The following is a 16,710-nucleotide window of genomic DNA, read 5'->3' as shown; positions in this document are numbered from 1 at the left end:
GTATTGTCAAAATCATGGAGGACAACCAGTACTGGATCTTTGCTATCCTTGACCCCCGGTATAAAAACAACATCTCGTCTTTTATTCCGGTAGAGGGGAGGGCCAATCGCATCAATGCTTGCCACAGGCAATTGGTGCAGAATATGATGGAGATGTTTCCAGCATGTGACGTTGGCGGCAGGGAGGGCAGTTCCTCCAGTAGGCAACCAAGTTCTCACCGGTCCACACAAACGAGGGGCACACTGTCTAAGGTCTGGGACACCTTGATGGCACCCCCTCGCCAAAGTGCCGCCACGGAGGGTCCTAGTGTCACCAGGCGTGAGAAGTATAGGCGCATGTTGCAGGAATACCTTTCCGACCACAGCCCTGTCCTCTCCGACCCCTCTGCGCCCTACACGTATTGGGTGTCGAAGTTGGACCTGTGGCTTGAACTTGCCCTATATGCCTTGGAGGTGCTGTCCTGTCCTGCCGCCAGCGTCCTATCTGAGAGGGTGTTCAGTGCAGCCGGTGGCATCATCACTGACAAGCGCACCCGTCTGTCAGCTGAGAGTGCCGACCGGCTCACTTTGATAAAAATGAACCACCACTGGGTAGAGCCGTCATTTTTGTGCCCACCTGTGTAAAGCACCCCAACATGAAACTCCATGTCTGTACTCAACCTCTCCAATTCCTCCGCATCCTCATACTCATCCACCATAAGCGTTGCACAATTCTGCTAATACTAGGCTCCCTCCACCCTGATTTCCCCCAACTCTGCTGGTTAGAGGCTCCCTCCACCCTGATTTCCACCAACTCTGCTGGTTAGAGGCTCCCTCCACCATGAATTTGCCCAAACTGGGCTGTTTAGAGGCTCCCTCCACCATGAATTGGTCCAAACTGGGCTGGTTAGAGGCTCCCTCCACCATGAATTGGTCCAAACTGGGGTTTTTAGAGGCTCCCTCCACCATGAATTGGTCCAAACTGGGGTTTTTAGAGGCTCCCTCCACCATGAATTGGTCCAAACTTGGCTGTTTAGAGGCTCCCTCCACCATTAATTGGTCCAAACTGGGCTGGTTAGAGGCTCCCTCCACCATGAATTGGTCCAAACTGGGTTTTTTAGAGGCTCCCTCCACCATGAATTGGTCCAAACTGGGGTTTTTAGAGGCTCCCTCCACCATGAATTGGTCCAAACTGGGCTGTTTAGCGGCTCCCTCCACCATTAATTGGTCCAAACTGGGCTGGTTAGAGGCTCCCTCCACCATGAATTTGCCCAAACTGGGCTGTTTAGAGGCTCCCTCCACCATGAATTTGCCCAAACTGGGCTGGTTAGAGGCTCCCTCCACCATGAATTGGTCTAAACTGGGGTTTTTAGAGGCTCCCTCCACCATTAATTGGTCCAAACTGGGCTGGTTAGAGGCTTCCTCCACCATGAATTGGTCCAAACTGGGTTTTTTAGAGGCTCCCTCCACCATGAATTGGTCCAAACTGGGGTTTTAAGAGGCTCCCTCCACCATGAATTGGTCCAAACTTGGCTGTTTAGAGGCTCCCTCCACCATTAATTGGTCCAAACTGGGCTGGTTAGAGGCTCCCTCCACCATGAATTGGTCCAAACTGGGTTTTTTAGAGGCTCCCTCCACTATGAATTGGTCCAAACTGGGGTTTTTAGAGGCTCCCTCCACCATGAATTAGTCCAAACTTGGCTGTTTAGAGGCTCCCTCCACCATTAATTGGTCCAAACTGGGCTGGTTAGAGGCTCCCTCCACCATGAATTGGTCCAAACTGGGTTTTTTAGAGGCTCCCTCCACCATGAATTTGCCCAAACTGGGCTGTTTAGAGGCTCCCTCCACCATGAATTTGCCCAAACTGGGCTGTTTAGAGGCTCCCTCCACCATGAATTGGTCCAAACTGGGCTGGTTAGAGGCTCCCTCCACCATGAATTGGTCCAAACTGGGTTTTTTAGAGGCTCCCTCCACCATGAATTTGCCCAAACTGGGCTGTTTAGAGGCTCCCTCCACCATGAATTTGCCCAAACTGGGCTGGTTAGAGGCTCCCTCCACCATGAATTGGTCCAAACTGGGGTTTTTAGAGGCTCCCTCCACCATGAATTGGTCCAAACTTGGCTGTTTAGAGGCTCCCTCCACCATTAATTGGTCCAAACTGGGCTGGTTAGAGGCTCCCTCCACCATGAATTGGTCCAAACTGGGTTTTTTAGAGGCTCCCTCCACCATGAATTGGTCCAAACTGGGCTGGTTAGAGGCTCCCTCCACCATGAATTTGCCCAAACTGGGCTGTTTAGAGGCTCCCTCCACCATGAATTGGTCCAAACTGGGCTGTTTAGAGGCTCCCTCCACCATGAATTTGCCCAAACTGGGCTGGTTAGAGGCTCCCTCCACCATGAATTGGTCCAAACTGGGCTGGTTAGAGGCTCCCTCCACCATGAATTTGCCCAAACTGGGCTGTTTAGAGGCTCCCTCCACCATGAATTGGTCCAAACTGGGTTTTTTAGAGGCTCCCTCCACCATGAATTTGCCCAAACTGGGCTGTTTAGAGGCTCCCTCCACCATGAATTTGCCCAAACTGGGCTGTTTAGAGGCTCCCTCCACCATGAATTTGCCCAAACTGGGCAGGTTAGAGGCTCCCTCCACCATGAATTGGTCCAAACTGGGTTTTTTAGAGGCTCCCTCCACCATGAATTTGCCCAAACTGGGCTGGTTAGAGGCTCCCTCCACCATGAATTGGTCCAAACTGGGTTTTTTAGAGGCTCCCTCCACCATGAATTTGCCCAAACTGGGCTGGTTAGAGGCTCCCTCCACCATGAATTGGTCCAAACTGGGGTTTTTAGAGTCTCCCTCCACCATGAATTTGCCCAAACTGGGGTTTTTAGAGGCTCCCTCCACCATGAATTTGCCCAAACTCTGCTGGTTAGAGGCTCAATCCACCCAGATTTTCAAAACAAATGTTGGTGCCAACCTCAACTTACTACAAGGGCCAAATTCACTGCTGGTGACAAGCTCTCCTCACTGCAAGTGCCAAATACACATGTTTCAAGGTGTTTTCCTACTGTCAGAGAGGTGGTATTGAGTGTGTAAAGTGTGTAGTTGTTAGGCTGTGATGTTGGGGTAATAGAGGGTCTTTGGTGTGTTAGATGCCCCCAGACATGCTTCCTCTGCTGTCCCAGTGTCATTCCAGAGGTGTTGGCATCATTTCCTGGGGTGTCATAGTGGACTTGGTGACCCTCCAGACACGGATTTGGGTTTCCCCCTTAACGAGTATCTGTTCCCCATAGACTATAATGGGGTTCGAAACCCATTCGAACACACAAACATTGAGCGGCTGTTCGAATCGAATTTCGAACCTCGAACATTTTAGTGTTCGCTCATCTCTAGTAATAATGTACAGCACCATGGGATTAATATAATAATGTACAGCACCATGGGATTAATATAATAATGTACAGCACCATGGGATTAATATAATAATGTACAGCACACCATGGGATTAATATAATAATGTACAGCACCATGGGATTAATATAATAAATGTACAGAGCACCATGGGATTAATATAATAATGTACAGAGCACCATGGGATTAATATAATAATGTACAGAGCACCATGGGATTAATATAATAATGTACAGAGCACCATGGGATTAATGTAATAAAGTACAAAGCACAATGGAATTAATATAATTATGTACAGCACCATGGGATTAATATAATAATGTCCAGCACCATGGGATTAATGGTGCTCTATAAATAATATGAGTGCGGGGTCTGGGCTGGGACCCCTCACAGGTCAGATACTATGAATAGGTCATCAGTATGAGAACTCAACTCTGGAACTCAAAACCAGACAATCTAACTATAAAATATTCCGGTATAACCAGCAGGTATCTGGATTTTTCCCTCTACAGTTACTATGCAACAAAGGAGGGAAGATGTAGAAACTTAATGCGGCGCACATGAGCTGCCGTGTTGTCCTGACGTGTAAACAATGTCCTCACCTGTTCCACCACCGTTACAGTGCCAGGAGCCATTGCAACCACCGAAGCGACGGCGTCATGGGATTCCGTCCCCAACTCGATGATCTGCTGGAGTATGTTTACAGCCGTGGGGTCGAGCTTCTCACCTTAAGAGAAAATCAATAAGTACAAGTTATCTGAAGACGCAGTAATAAGGTTTAGTAATGTTCTCTGCGCCCTTTTACAACTTTCACGGAAAAGATGATTGCCAAAGTGGATGAAGCTGTAAATCCGCGCGGCTGTACGGAAAATATTAGATATCCATAATTAATGAGCAGGAAATTAAACAAGTCAACTTGACTTTCTATTGCATGAAAGGATTGCGTTCGGAGGAGCTTTCAGAATATTGTCTTTTCGTTTTTTTTTCTTCATTTTCTCGCTAACGTTGTGTACGCTTCCTCTAAGGCCGCCATCTGTGTGACCATCTGCAGCTCTCCTGATAAACAAAGCAAAGCTTCTGCAGAGTAATTTGCGGAGATGAAACTAAATAATGTTCAGAAATTAGGCGGCATCGCCGTATGTATTGTAGTGGATGAGAGGGAGATGTAGCAGAGCTAAGTTTGTAATAAAGCAGCATGGGCTTCCAGGTGAACTTACCGCATTAGCGCAAATCAGCGTTACCACTATCTGTCTAGCTGGGATCGGCAAGCAGTGGCTTCCTCCTTCCTCCATTTGCAATAGAATATATTTTAGTACAGCTCTCCCTACCCCTCTCACAGCAGTAAATCCCAGCATAATCTCAGAAATCAGTCAATAAATAGATTAAGCTTCTGTTTTACTGGATCTGTGTTAGGAATCTCAATATCTGTGCACCTGCCTCTCTTTCTTGCAGCCATCGTTCCCTTCAGAGTCTTCGTAGTTGTTGCTTCAAGGTTGCTATGCTTTCCAGTCAAACTATGGCTGGGTCTGCTCAGTCAGTGATAATGCAAAGCTAACATGGCTGCTTCATGGCCCAATTCTAAACCTATTTCTGCCACTTCTCCTCCGCCTGTAATTACGTTAGTTTTCTGGCTCTATGTCCCGTTTTCTTTTGACTTTGGTTATGGATATTGGTTTAATCTCCTGGTTATTCTATCTCTTGCTGATCTAGCTCCATCCGTGACTTTTGGTACTCGACCCTGGCTTTACATTCTGGTATTCCTTTGCTGTTGTTTTAGCTACCCCCGTACTCTCCTGGTTTTGACCCTGGCTTGTGTGTTTTTCTCTTTGTTTGCCATAGATTTTCTGGTTTCGTCCTTATTCAGCAAGTGCACCATTTATCAGACACATTGTTCCATAATTGCAATCCTGGATACCAAGCAGTCAAGTCCATCCTGCCTTGCGGCTGGCTCTGCTTAAAGGGATCCTATCATTGGATACCCTTTATTTCTGACTAAAACGTAGGAATGGCCTTAAGAAAGGCTATTCTTCTCCTACCTTTAGATATCTTCTCCGCGCCGCCGTTTGGTAGAAATTCTGGTTTTCTTTGGTACGCAAATGAGTTCTCTCGCAGCACTAGGGGCGGATCCCAGCACTCAAATGCTGCAAGAGAACTCTCCAGCGCCGCCTCAATCTTCTTCAGGAACGTCCTCTCCTTGTGTCTTCTTCTGTCCTGGATTTCAATCCTCTAGGCCTGGGACAAAGCCGACTGCGCATGCCCCCACGGCCACAAAGAAATGTGTAAGTGGCCATTTTCTTGTGGCCACTTACACAGTAAGCTGGTGTAAGCGGCCATTTTATTGTGGCCGTGTGCATGCGCAGTCGGCTCTGCCCGAGGCCTAGAAGATTGAAACCCAGGACGCAAGAAGACGCAAGGAGAGGACGTTCCAGACAAAGATAGAGGCGGCACTGGAGATTTCTCTCGCAGCATTGGGGACGCCCCCAGTGCTGTTTGAGCGCTAGGATTTGCCCTCAGTGCTGCGAGAGAACTCATTTGCGTACCGGGATTTCTACCGAACGGCGTCGCAGAGAAGACATCTAAAGATAGGAGAAGAATAGCCTTTCTTAAGGCTATTCCTACGCGTTAGTCAAAAATAAAGGGTACCCAATGATAGGATCCCTTTAATACCTTGAAGTAGCCTTACATACTGCGAAACAGAACAGTGTTGGATTATAGGAAGCTTGTAGCAGGCCACTGAGCTTCTTCACTTTGGGCACAGACTGTGCAGGTGTAAATGGAACGGAGCACCTGACGCTGGAGCGGAGGATCAGGGATAGGCTTCTTTATGTATTTTAACCCACCTCCGGCCCCCCGCACCCTGAACAACTCCTTTAAGTTCTCACGACACCGCAGAAACATAAACCCATCCAAGCTAGAACAAACCAATAAATCCACCCTCTGTACCCCGCCACACACAGTACATGCCGCTTAATATAAACAGATTGATAATAAAATTCCAGCAACATTATTATTTTCTCGCTGGCTCTTTAGTATTCATTCGTCTTCCCAGGAAGACAGAACTTCACGCTCCACTTACTAGTTTCCGAGGTATAGCGGAGATCCTGGAGAGCGGCAACAGCTGTCTGCGTTCCCTGAACATCTGCTTCGGCTTCAGTGATATGAAGGAACTGGGTAGAGACCTCCTCGGTCACATCCGACTGCTAAACCCCGCACCATAAGAAAAGGAGAGAAGTTGAGATGTGCTGTTGAGAGGACAATGTGAAAAGTCTGTAGGGGGGCCGCCATTTGTCTGGTAGTTTGTAGGGCGACTGTTCTTACAGTATAGACAATTATTAAGTACACAACACGCGAGACACAAGTACAATCACTGCTAGAGAGAAAACACATTACAGGGAATTGGAAGAATGCTCCAAACCAAATAGATACAATGTGTTCTGTCTAGTGCAGGACCTGAGGGGGCGGAGCATAGACAGCGGTTCTAACTTGTGTCCTGGGAATCCATGTGTCATGCTCCTCCCTCTCAGGTCCTGCACTAGTGATGTCACAGATCCACCCGGACTATTCCTTTAATGCTTCATATATGTACAACCACACCTCTGCCAACCAAGTGGTATGTCTTAGGGAATCTTAAAGGGGTTGACTTCTTTAGAAAACCCTTTCTCATAAATCCTCTAAGGGAATTCCGAGTTAAAGGAGTTCTACAGCTTTATAAAACAGAGCAGGATACAGGATAGGACATCACTTTTAGATCGGCCGCCCGGGACTGCCACAGATCAGTAGCTTTCAGTGCCGACATGAGTAGTGAGTACTCCGTGGTTATCCTACTCAAGTCAATGGCTTCAGTACTCACTATGAAAACTATGGCGAGTGAGCATTGCACCTCGTGTCAGCACAGGAAGACGGCTGATCTGCAGGGGACCCTGCCATTCTAAAATTTATATCCTATCTTATGGCAAGGAAATCACTAAAACCTGGATTAACCCTTTAATAAAGAGAGATTCTACATTCCGGATCCTCTTCTCTCGAAGGGCCGCTTCACATAGCTGAGGTCAGGCCAGAAAGAAAAGGTCTGTACATTGGCCGGATTAACTGGACTGAATTCGACTCGGATGAATTGGACTCATCGTGTCAATCCTGATCTGTGTTCGGGGTGGTAAAACTGGGCCATGCATAGACCATCGAGCCAAACTTGCCAATGCGAAAAACCCCTTAAAGAGCACCTTTCTCCATCTCCACCATCTCCAACTCTTTGCATCCTTTAATAGTCCCCACTCCACCGATTGTGGCACAATTAGAATTTTTTATCTAGCTCCCACCATTCCGGAGCAATCAGTGCTGTTGGTTTTATCACTGAATATGCTAATTAGGCTCTCAACTGTCAGGTGGGCGGTCCTGGGATGGAAAAGATTGCTCTGATTGCTCAGGAAGTCCAACTGCGTCAGGATGAGTGCATATTGAAGGATCTACCGTTTTAGGTGAAAGGTTCACCAAGTAGACGTGTCCTATAATAATATAATACAGTAGTATTGCAGACTATGGCGCAAGTGATCTGAAGATCGCATGTTCAAACCCCCTACGGGGGCTTAAGTTAGAAAAAAAAAAAAAAGTTTAAAATCCCCCTTTTCTAAAGATCACATAGAAATGTAAACAAATAGAAGTAAGCAAACAAGTAAGGCACCCCAAACGATTAAAATATAAAAACATTTGTACCATACAGTAACAGGAAAAAAAAAAAAAATCTAAAAATGGCTGAATTGCCGTTTCTTGGCCGATTTGTCTCCCTAAAAAAAAAAAATGGAACAAAAAGTGAGCAAAAAAAGGACACCCCATAGTCCTGCAAAAAAAGGACACCTTACACAACTCCCTACAATGAAATCCAAAAAAGTTACAGGACTATGGGGATTGTAAGAATTTTTTTTTTTCTTCCAAATTTTGAAATTTTTGTAAAGTTATTAAAACATGACAAAAATCAATATAGATTTGGTATCCCCATGAACATACCAACCCAGAGACTAAAGCGGACACCAGATTTTTACCGCAAAGTGGAAGCCGTGAAAACAAAACCCGTAAAAAAACGGGGGGGCCACATGGAGTCCTGGTGTTCAAATCCTGCCAAGGGCAAAAAACCATCTGCAAGGACTTTGTATGTTCTCCCCGTGTTTGCGTGGATTTCCATCCCATATTCCAAAAAAGACGTACTGATAGGGAAAAATAAACATAGTGAGCTCTATGTGGGGCTACCAATCTACATAAAAAATAAATAAATAATAAAAAAAAAAAAAAAAAAAAGAGTATAAAAAATGGCCATGCTGCATTTTGTTCAATGTCACCTTGTGATTTTTTTCCCCTTGCTTCCAATGACACAGCACCATGGCACCATTTTGAAGTACAGCTTGTCTTGCAAAAACCAAGCCCTTACATGATTACGTAAATGGAAACATTAGAAAGTTAGAATGAAAGGAGCAAAAAACAAAAATGAAAAATGTTCTGGGGCTCATATCTCGGGGTGGGAATAAAGTATTAAAAAAAGGTTTTCACATTTGTATTGAGGACTAAACGGACCATCATATATGTATAAAAAAAATAATTTAAAAATATTTTAAAAAATATTTTAAAAAATATAAAATATTTAACATTTTTTTAAAAAAAAAATTTAAAAAAAAAAAAAATTATATCTATCTAACTATATATAAAATTAAACTGATAGTTCTGATATTTTTCGGCTTCCCTCTTGGTCTAGCCGAGTCTGTCTATCTAGCCGATGTAATCCTGACTGATACAGGGAACGCCGTGGGAGAACCGCCAAATGTTCCGCCAATATCCGCCCGTTCCTGAGGAGGAGAGGCGCATCAGATGAAAGACACAGAACGCTGTTGATGCTCTATTTACTTCTGGCACCGTCTGCGCATTAATCACTCTTCCTAGATACCACCGATCGCCGAGAGATTATCTGACAAACCCCTGACAAGTCCTACATTTATCACCGGCCCTGTTCCGATCGGCCACAGCAGCGCCGACACCGGGGACACGCTTACATGTTCCACAAGCCGCACGGATGTTTACTCATTACTCCGATCAAAAAATAAATGAAGAACCTGTAGACATTTAAGAATGAGGAAACCTATTGCATGTTCATCACATAGGAAACACGGAATCCATCCCCAAAGGCCAGCGGCGGATTAAAATCATCTTCAATAAATCAGTGAGACAGTTAAATCAGCGAGTCCGGGCCATCAAACCTGAAATGTCACATTCCCCGGGATCGGAGATACCCCTTATCTGATCTGCATTTTTCATCTGTGACAATTACAATGTAACTAGCGGCTGCAGGATAATAATGATTTTCAGAATCTGTATTCGAGATGGAAGGGGAAGAAGAAGAAAAAAAAAAATCAATGCTCAAGTGTCTGATGTAGCGCTCCGAGAAAAATGGGTGCAAATATAATGAGAGGGGAGGAAGTCGGCGAAGAGAGAGCGTCTGATGGGAGAAAACCAGGCCTTGTACATATAACACACAAGACTGGATATACAGGGCAACTATATAGTAACTCGTGTGTACTCAAAGGGAGGGGGTCACCAAAAACTATATACAGATAGATAGGTTACTGTCACCAGACCCAGCATATCACCCCAGTACTGCAGATAGATAGGTTACTGTCACCAGACCCAGCATATCACCCCAGCCCTGCAGATAGATAGGTTACTGTCACCAGACCCAGCATATCACCCCAGCCCTGCAGATAGATAGGTTAGAGTCACCAGAACCAGCATATTGTCACAACTCCTGGTGATCAAGTACATGAACTTCGTCAGCTCCTTTCGAGCCATAGTACAGCGCGTAGTCTATCCAATTTTTTCTATTGCGGTCCAATATCAGGCTTACAAATAAGGTTATTCTTGATTAAATAACAAGCACAGAGTTGTATAGCGCCTATTCACTTGAATGGGACTAAGCTGATCCAATACTAAGTGACTGATGAATGTGAGGTCATAAGCACAAGAAGGAGGCCATTGCAATCTTGAATGCCGCATCCTCCTCAAACAGTTGCTTGATACCATGTCTCAGACCCAAACCGATCACATACTGATGATGTATCCTAAAGGACAACACATCGAAATGATAGTCCCATAAAACCCCTTTGAAAGGAGATTACCAAAAACAAAACATTGGTGGGGGTGCTGGTGATCCTGCTTTAGAAGTGCGATGATGTTGATACCCTCACACGATCGCGGAGGCTCAGACAAAGGAGTCAGCGGTGATTTGGTGGGACAGAAGACTCTTACGGTTGGGTTCACATCTGCCACTTTCTCTGCTGGAGGCTCCGCAGCAGAAACAGCAAAAAATTGGTGGAGAAAAAAGTCCTGACCCGAACGATGAAGACCACAGGGCGAGTGGGAAGGTAGAGGAATCTCCGAAGGTTCTCTCATCATTAACCTTACAAGATCTAACATAGCCGACTTACCTCTGTAGAACAGGAGACCTGCTGCTTGTTCAGTCTCTTGCTCTTATTCTACAAAGAAGAAGGAAACACGAAGCGTCCCCCTACATTACAGGAGCTCGGCTACACTGCCAGGCACGTGTCCTTTGACATACTTGCTGACAGTCTCTACTAGTAACAACTAGCAGAATTACATTGCAGTTACAGATATTGGAATCATTGGCTGAATCTCTGAAACCCCTTGGGGGGTGGGGTATCCAATTTTTAAACAATATGGGCCAAATAAGATGTACAAATTCAAAACACTTCCTAATATATCCTGTTAAAATTCGGCACCGTTTCTCTGACTGTATTTTAAGGTCATTGACCTCAGCTATGATGTTTCATTTGCAAGCTCACTGCCCCTCCCTGTGAGCAGTTCAGCCAGAAAATGAAACATCACCACAGCACGTGAGCTAGTATAGGAGAGTGATTTATTATTTATGATTTGACAGCAGTGGAGAGTGGAGAAGGGAAGGGAACGCAGACAATGAGAGCAGGCAGATGAATCATGGGAAATGTAATATATCCATAGATTGACTGCATGTAAATAAAACAGTGATACAAGGAGCAGCAAGTAAAATAAAGCCAAGCAAATGGTGCAAAAGGGAAAAGAGAATATTTACAGCCGTGGTGTACGTATCTGCAGATAATTTTTGGAAGCTGGATAACCCCTTTAATGCTCACCGTAAATTGCTATTATATGACAGGTATGGATCTATATATCACTGGTAAAATAGACAAGTCCTCGAGTAACAATGACTGGTATCAATTACAAGCCATCCCTGCTCAGCTCTTACCTCCCACCCTGCGTCCTTGTCGTTCTCCACCAGTTTAAGGCCGTGCTTGTTCTTCAGATGTCTGTTGAATTCCCATTTGGTGCCGTAGACAAAGCTGCACACGGGACACTTTATTCCACCTAAACCAAGAGAACACAGAACATAATGAAACGTCAGGAACAGAACAGAAAGACGCCTCGCAACGGAAGCAAATACTGCGAGTAGACGCAAAACAAAGCAAAAAAAAAAAAAAAAGAAAGAAAATCAAGCACTCATCTACACACCTACGCAATGTCACCGCTCTACACGTGTAAGCTCTGACAGAGGGAAACAAAGCAAATAAACAAGCTTATTAACATCTGTACGATGCATAGAATTTAGAGATGAGCAAACACTATTCAAAAGGGCCGATTTGAATAAAAAGCACCCATAGGAATGATTGGAAGCGGCCGGCACGCAGACTTTTCCGGTGGCCGGTCGCTTAACCCCCTGCGTCCATTCCTTCCTATGGGTGCGTGCTATTCGAAACGGGAGTTTCGAATAGTGAACGCTCATCTATAATAGAATTCTGAATCTATCACAATTACACAAGATTGAGAGAGAACAGATAACGTCAATGGCCGCATTCGGCTTTGTCCTGGCCAAAAAACATCAGGTGGTCAAAGAACGTAGTTATAGTCTTGTACATAGGAGGTAGTATTATAGTAGTTATAGTCCTGTACATAGGAGGTAGTATTATAGTAGTTATATTCTTGTACATAGGAGTAGTATTATAGTAGTTATATTCTTGTACATAGGAGTAGTATTATAGTAGTTATAGTCCTGTACATAGGAGGTAGTATTATAGTAGTTATATTCTTGTACATAGGAGTAGTATTATAGTAGTTATATTCTTGTACATAGGAGCAGTATTATAGTAGTTATATTCTTGTACATAGGAGTAGTATTATAGTAGTTATATTCTTGTACATAGGAGCAGTATTATAGCAGTTATATTCTTGTACATAGGAGTAGTATTATAGTAGTTATATTCTTGTACATAGGAGTAGTATTATAGTAGTTATATTCTTGTACATAGGAGCAGTATTATAGTAGTTATATTCTTGTACATATGAGTAGTATTATAGTAGTTATATTCTTGTACATAGGAGGTAGTATTATAGTAGTTATATTCTTGTACATAGGGGGCAGTATTATAGTAGTTATATTCTTGTACATAGGAGTAGTATTATAGTAGTTATATTCTTGTACATAGGAGGCAGTATTATAGTAGTTATATTCTTGTCCACAGGAGTAGTATTATAGTAGTTATATTCTTGTACATAGGAGGTAGTATTATAGTAGATATATTCTTGTACATAGGAGGCAGTATTATAGTAGTTATATTCTTGTACATAGGAGGTAGCATTATAGTAGTTATATTCTTGTACATAGCAGTAGTATTATCGTAGTTATATTCTTGTACATAGGAGTAGTATTATAGTAGTTATATTCTTGTACATAGGAGCAGTATTATAGTAGTTATATTCTTGTACATAGGAGTAGTATTATAGTAGTTATATTCTTGTACATAGGAGGCAGTATTATAGTAGTTATATTCTTGTACATAGGAGTAGTATTATAGTAGTTATATTCTTGTACATAGGAGGCAGTATTATAGTAGTTATATTCTTGTACATAGGAGGCAGTATTATAGTAGTTATATTCTTGTACATAGGAGTAGTATTATAGTAGTTATATTCTTGTACATAGGAGCAGTATTATAGTAGTTATATTCTTGTACATAGGAGTAGTATTATAGTAGTTATATTCTTGTACATAGGAGCAGTATTATAGTAGTTATATTCTTGTACATAGGAGCAGTATTATAGTAGTTATATTCTTGTACATAGGAGTAGTATTATAGTAGATATATTCTAGTACATAGGAGGTAGTATTATAGTAGTTATATTCTTGTACATAGGAGCAGTATTATAGTAGTTATATTCTTGTACATAGGAGCAGTATTATAGTAGTTTTATTCTTGTACAACTTAAAAAGTCCAAATTCAGTAAAACAAGGCAAAGTATTTACAAAGTTACTCGGCTGTTTAGAGCCAAACTGTGATAAGGTGGAATAACACTTTAACACGGCTTTCCTCTTAATCCTTTGAGAGTACTGATCTAAGGACTCAAGCAGAGAGCATGCTGGGTAGATCTGTGTGTCGACCAAATTAACAACAATTATCATACTTTGTCTCTATTATCAAGCACAGTAGAGTGTGTTAACCTTCTCACTCCTGTATAGAGAATCATTCTGCATTTGCTTGTGATCACGGCTGCCTCCACAAGTTACTTCTACTGATAATAAACAGGTTTTAATGGCAAAGCAAATACTGGCTCTTCAGAGACCTTGAGTGATTACATTTAATCAGACACAGAACATTCTACTGATTTCAGGCACTCGAGCTGCGGATAATAATGGTAAGTCTTTTCATAAAAATCCCATCGAATATTCTCTGCCCTGATTAATTACAGACTTATTAACCAGACGATTCTTTTCATCATCATATCTGATTGTTAAAGTTTCCACAGAAGTGCAAGAGGAAAAGAAAAAGAATAAAGTTTTATAAACACTGTGTCAGCCGCCATATTGTACTCTGGATCAATAGTGATTGGAACCAAGTCAAAGAAAGAAACAGTCCAAAAGTCTGGAACTCACAAGGTCTAAGATTACAATCATCCGAATCATTCAAGATCTAATGGTCCAAATCCTCACTCATCCTGAAATACTGGAAATTGTACATTCTTGTATTATAGCAGTCATATTCTTGTACACAGGAGCAGTATTATAGTAGTTATATTCTTGTACACAGGAGCAGTATTATAGTAGTTATATTCTTGTACATAGGGGGCAGTATTATAGTAGTTATATTCTTGTACATAGGAGCAGTATTATAGTAGTTATATTCTTGTACACAGGAGCAGTATTATAGTAGTTATATTCTTGTACACAGGAGCAGTATTATAGTAGTTATATTCTTGTACATAGGGGGCAGTATTATAGTAGTTATATTCTTGTACATAGGAGCAGTATTATAGTAGTTATATTCTTGTACATAGGAGCAGTATTATAGTAGTTATATTCTTGTACATAGGAGCAGTATTATAGTAGTTATATTCTTGTACATAGCAGCAGTATTATAGTAGTTATATTCTTGTACACAGGAGCAGTATTATAGTAGTTATATTCTTGTACATAGGAGCAGTATTATAGTAGTTATATTCTTGTACACAGGAGCAGTATTATAGTAGTTATATTCTTGTACATAGGGGGCAGTATTATAGTAGTTATATTCTTATACATAGGAGCAGTATTAAAGTAGTTATATTCTTGTACATAGGAGTAGTATTATAGTAGTTATATTCTTGTACATAGGGGGCAGTATTATAATAGTTATATTCTTGTACATAGGAGGTAGTATTATAGTAGTTATATTCTTGTACATAGGAGCAGTATTATAGTAGTTATATTCTTGTACATAGGAGTAGTATTATAGTAGTTATATTCTTGTACATAGGAGCAGTATTATAGTAGTTATATTCTTGTACATAGGAGCAGTATTATAGTAGTTATATTCTTGTACATAGGAGTAGTATTATAGTAGTTATATTCTTGTACATAGGAGCAGTATTATAGTAGTTATATTCTTGTACATAGGAGCAGTATTATAGTAGTTATATTCTTGTACATAGGAGCAGTATTATATTAGTTATATTCTTGTACACAGGAGCAGTATTATAGTAGTTATATTCTTGTACATAGGAGTAGTATTATAGTAGTTATATTCTTGTACATAGGAGCAGTATTATAGTAGTTATATTCTTGTACATAGGAGCAGTATTATAGTAGTTATATTCTTGTACACAGGAGCAGTATTATAGTAGTTATATTCTTGTACATAGGGGGCAGTATTATAGTAGTTATATTCTTGTACATAGGAGCAGTATTATAGTAGTTATATTCTTGTACATAGGAGCAGTATTATAGTAGTTATATTCTTGTACATAGGAGCAGTATTATAGTAGTTATATTCTTGTACACAGGAGCAGTATTATAGTAGTTATATTCTTGTACATAGGAGCAGTATTATAGTAGTTATATTCTTGTACATAGGGGCAGTATTATAGTAGTTATATTCTTGTACATAGGAGTAGTATTATAGTAGTTATATTCTTGTACATAGGAGTAGTATTATAGTAGGTATATTCTTGTACATAGGAGTAGTATTATAGCAGTTATATTCTTGTACATAGGAGTAGTATTATAGTAGTTATATTCTTGTACATAGGAGGCAGTATTATAGCAGTTATATTCTTGTACATAGGAGTAGTATTATAGTAGTTATATTCTTGTACATAGGAGACAGTAATGTTAAAGTCATAGAAATATATAAAGAAAACATAATATACAAAATAAAGAACAAGGCTCCATATTGATAGGTCCCTCAGACAGGCTGCAGTACGCTACTGTTCACGAGGAGAAGATAACCTTTAGTGTGCCAAAATGTCATGAAAACCATAATACATATTGATTCAGTGACATTTCCAGAGAAGCGATGAAGATAAGGTGCGGTATAAATTTCTCCACACCAAAAAGACAGATCTGTCAAAGGGGTTTTTAATGTAGTGTTGATGTGATAGGAAGGTTGTCATTACTGCTGTGCTGCCTTAATGTATGGTGTAATTGACTTCTCTCTGTGCGGTTTACAAGAGTAATGTATAATTTTATGGCTATCTGGTAGATGGCGGGCGGTCGCACTATAAATCCTGCAACATCTAATGCTGCGAAAAACTACAAAAAGTAGGTTAAAGTGGACAAGTCTAAGCCGATTTCTGACACAAACACAACTTCATCCGCAAGAAGCTTCCTCTGAATATTCGGATTGCTTTAGGATTCACTTTTTTTTTTTTTTTTTTTTAATTCCTTGCTTAAAACCTGTTTTAATACAACAAAGCTATGTAACGGTATACGACAGACACATCATACTAGGAGTTACACTATTTCTGTTTAATATATGACCAATATGTT

General features: G+C 41.6%; 1 protein-coding gene across 1 annotated transcript in view; it reads right to left on the bottom strand.

The window, feature by feature from the left end:
• Window positions 1-16,710, bottom strand: part of ZFAT (zinc finger and AT-hook domain containing) — a 110,704-nt gene that overhangs the window by 19,079 nt on the left and 74,915 nt on the right. Inside the window, exons 14-16 of the mRNA XM_075270083.1 lie at window positions 11,662-11,780; window positions 6,460-6,583; window positions 3,986-4,110 (exon numbers count right to left, since the gene is read on the bottom strand). Coding sequence (XP_075126184.1) covers window positions 3,986-4,110; window positions 6,460-6,583; window positions 11,662-11,780 — 368 coding nt within the window. The remainder of the gene's footprint in view (window positions 1-3,985; window positions 4,111-6,459; window positions 6,584-11,661; window positions 11,781-16,710) is intronic.

The sequence above is a fragment of the Leptodactylus fuscus genome, chromosome 4 (assembly GCF_031893055.1).
Source record: "Leptodactylus fuscus isolate aLepFus1 chromosome 4, aLepFus1.hap2, whole genome shotgun sequence".
Lineage (NCBI taxonomy): Eukaryota > Metazoa > Chordata > Amphibia > Anura > Leptodactylidae > Leptodactylus > Leptodactylus fuscus.
The sequence above is the reverse complement of the archived record's forward strand: the minus strand, read 5'-3'. Positions and strand labels throughout refer to the sequence as shown.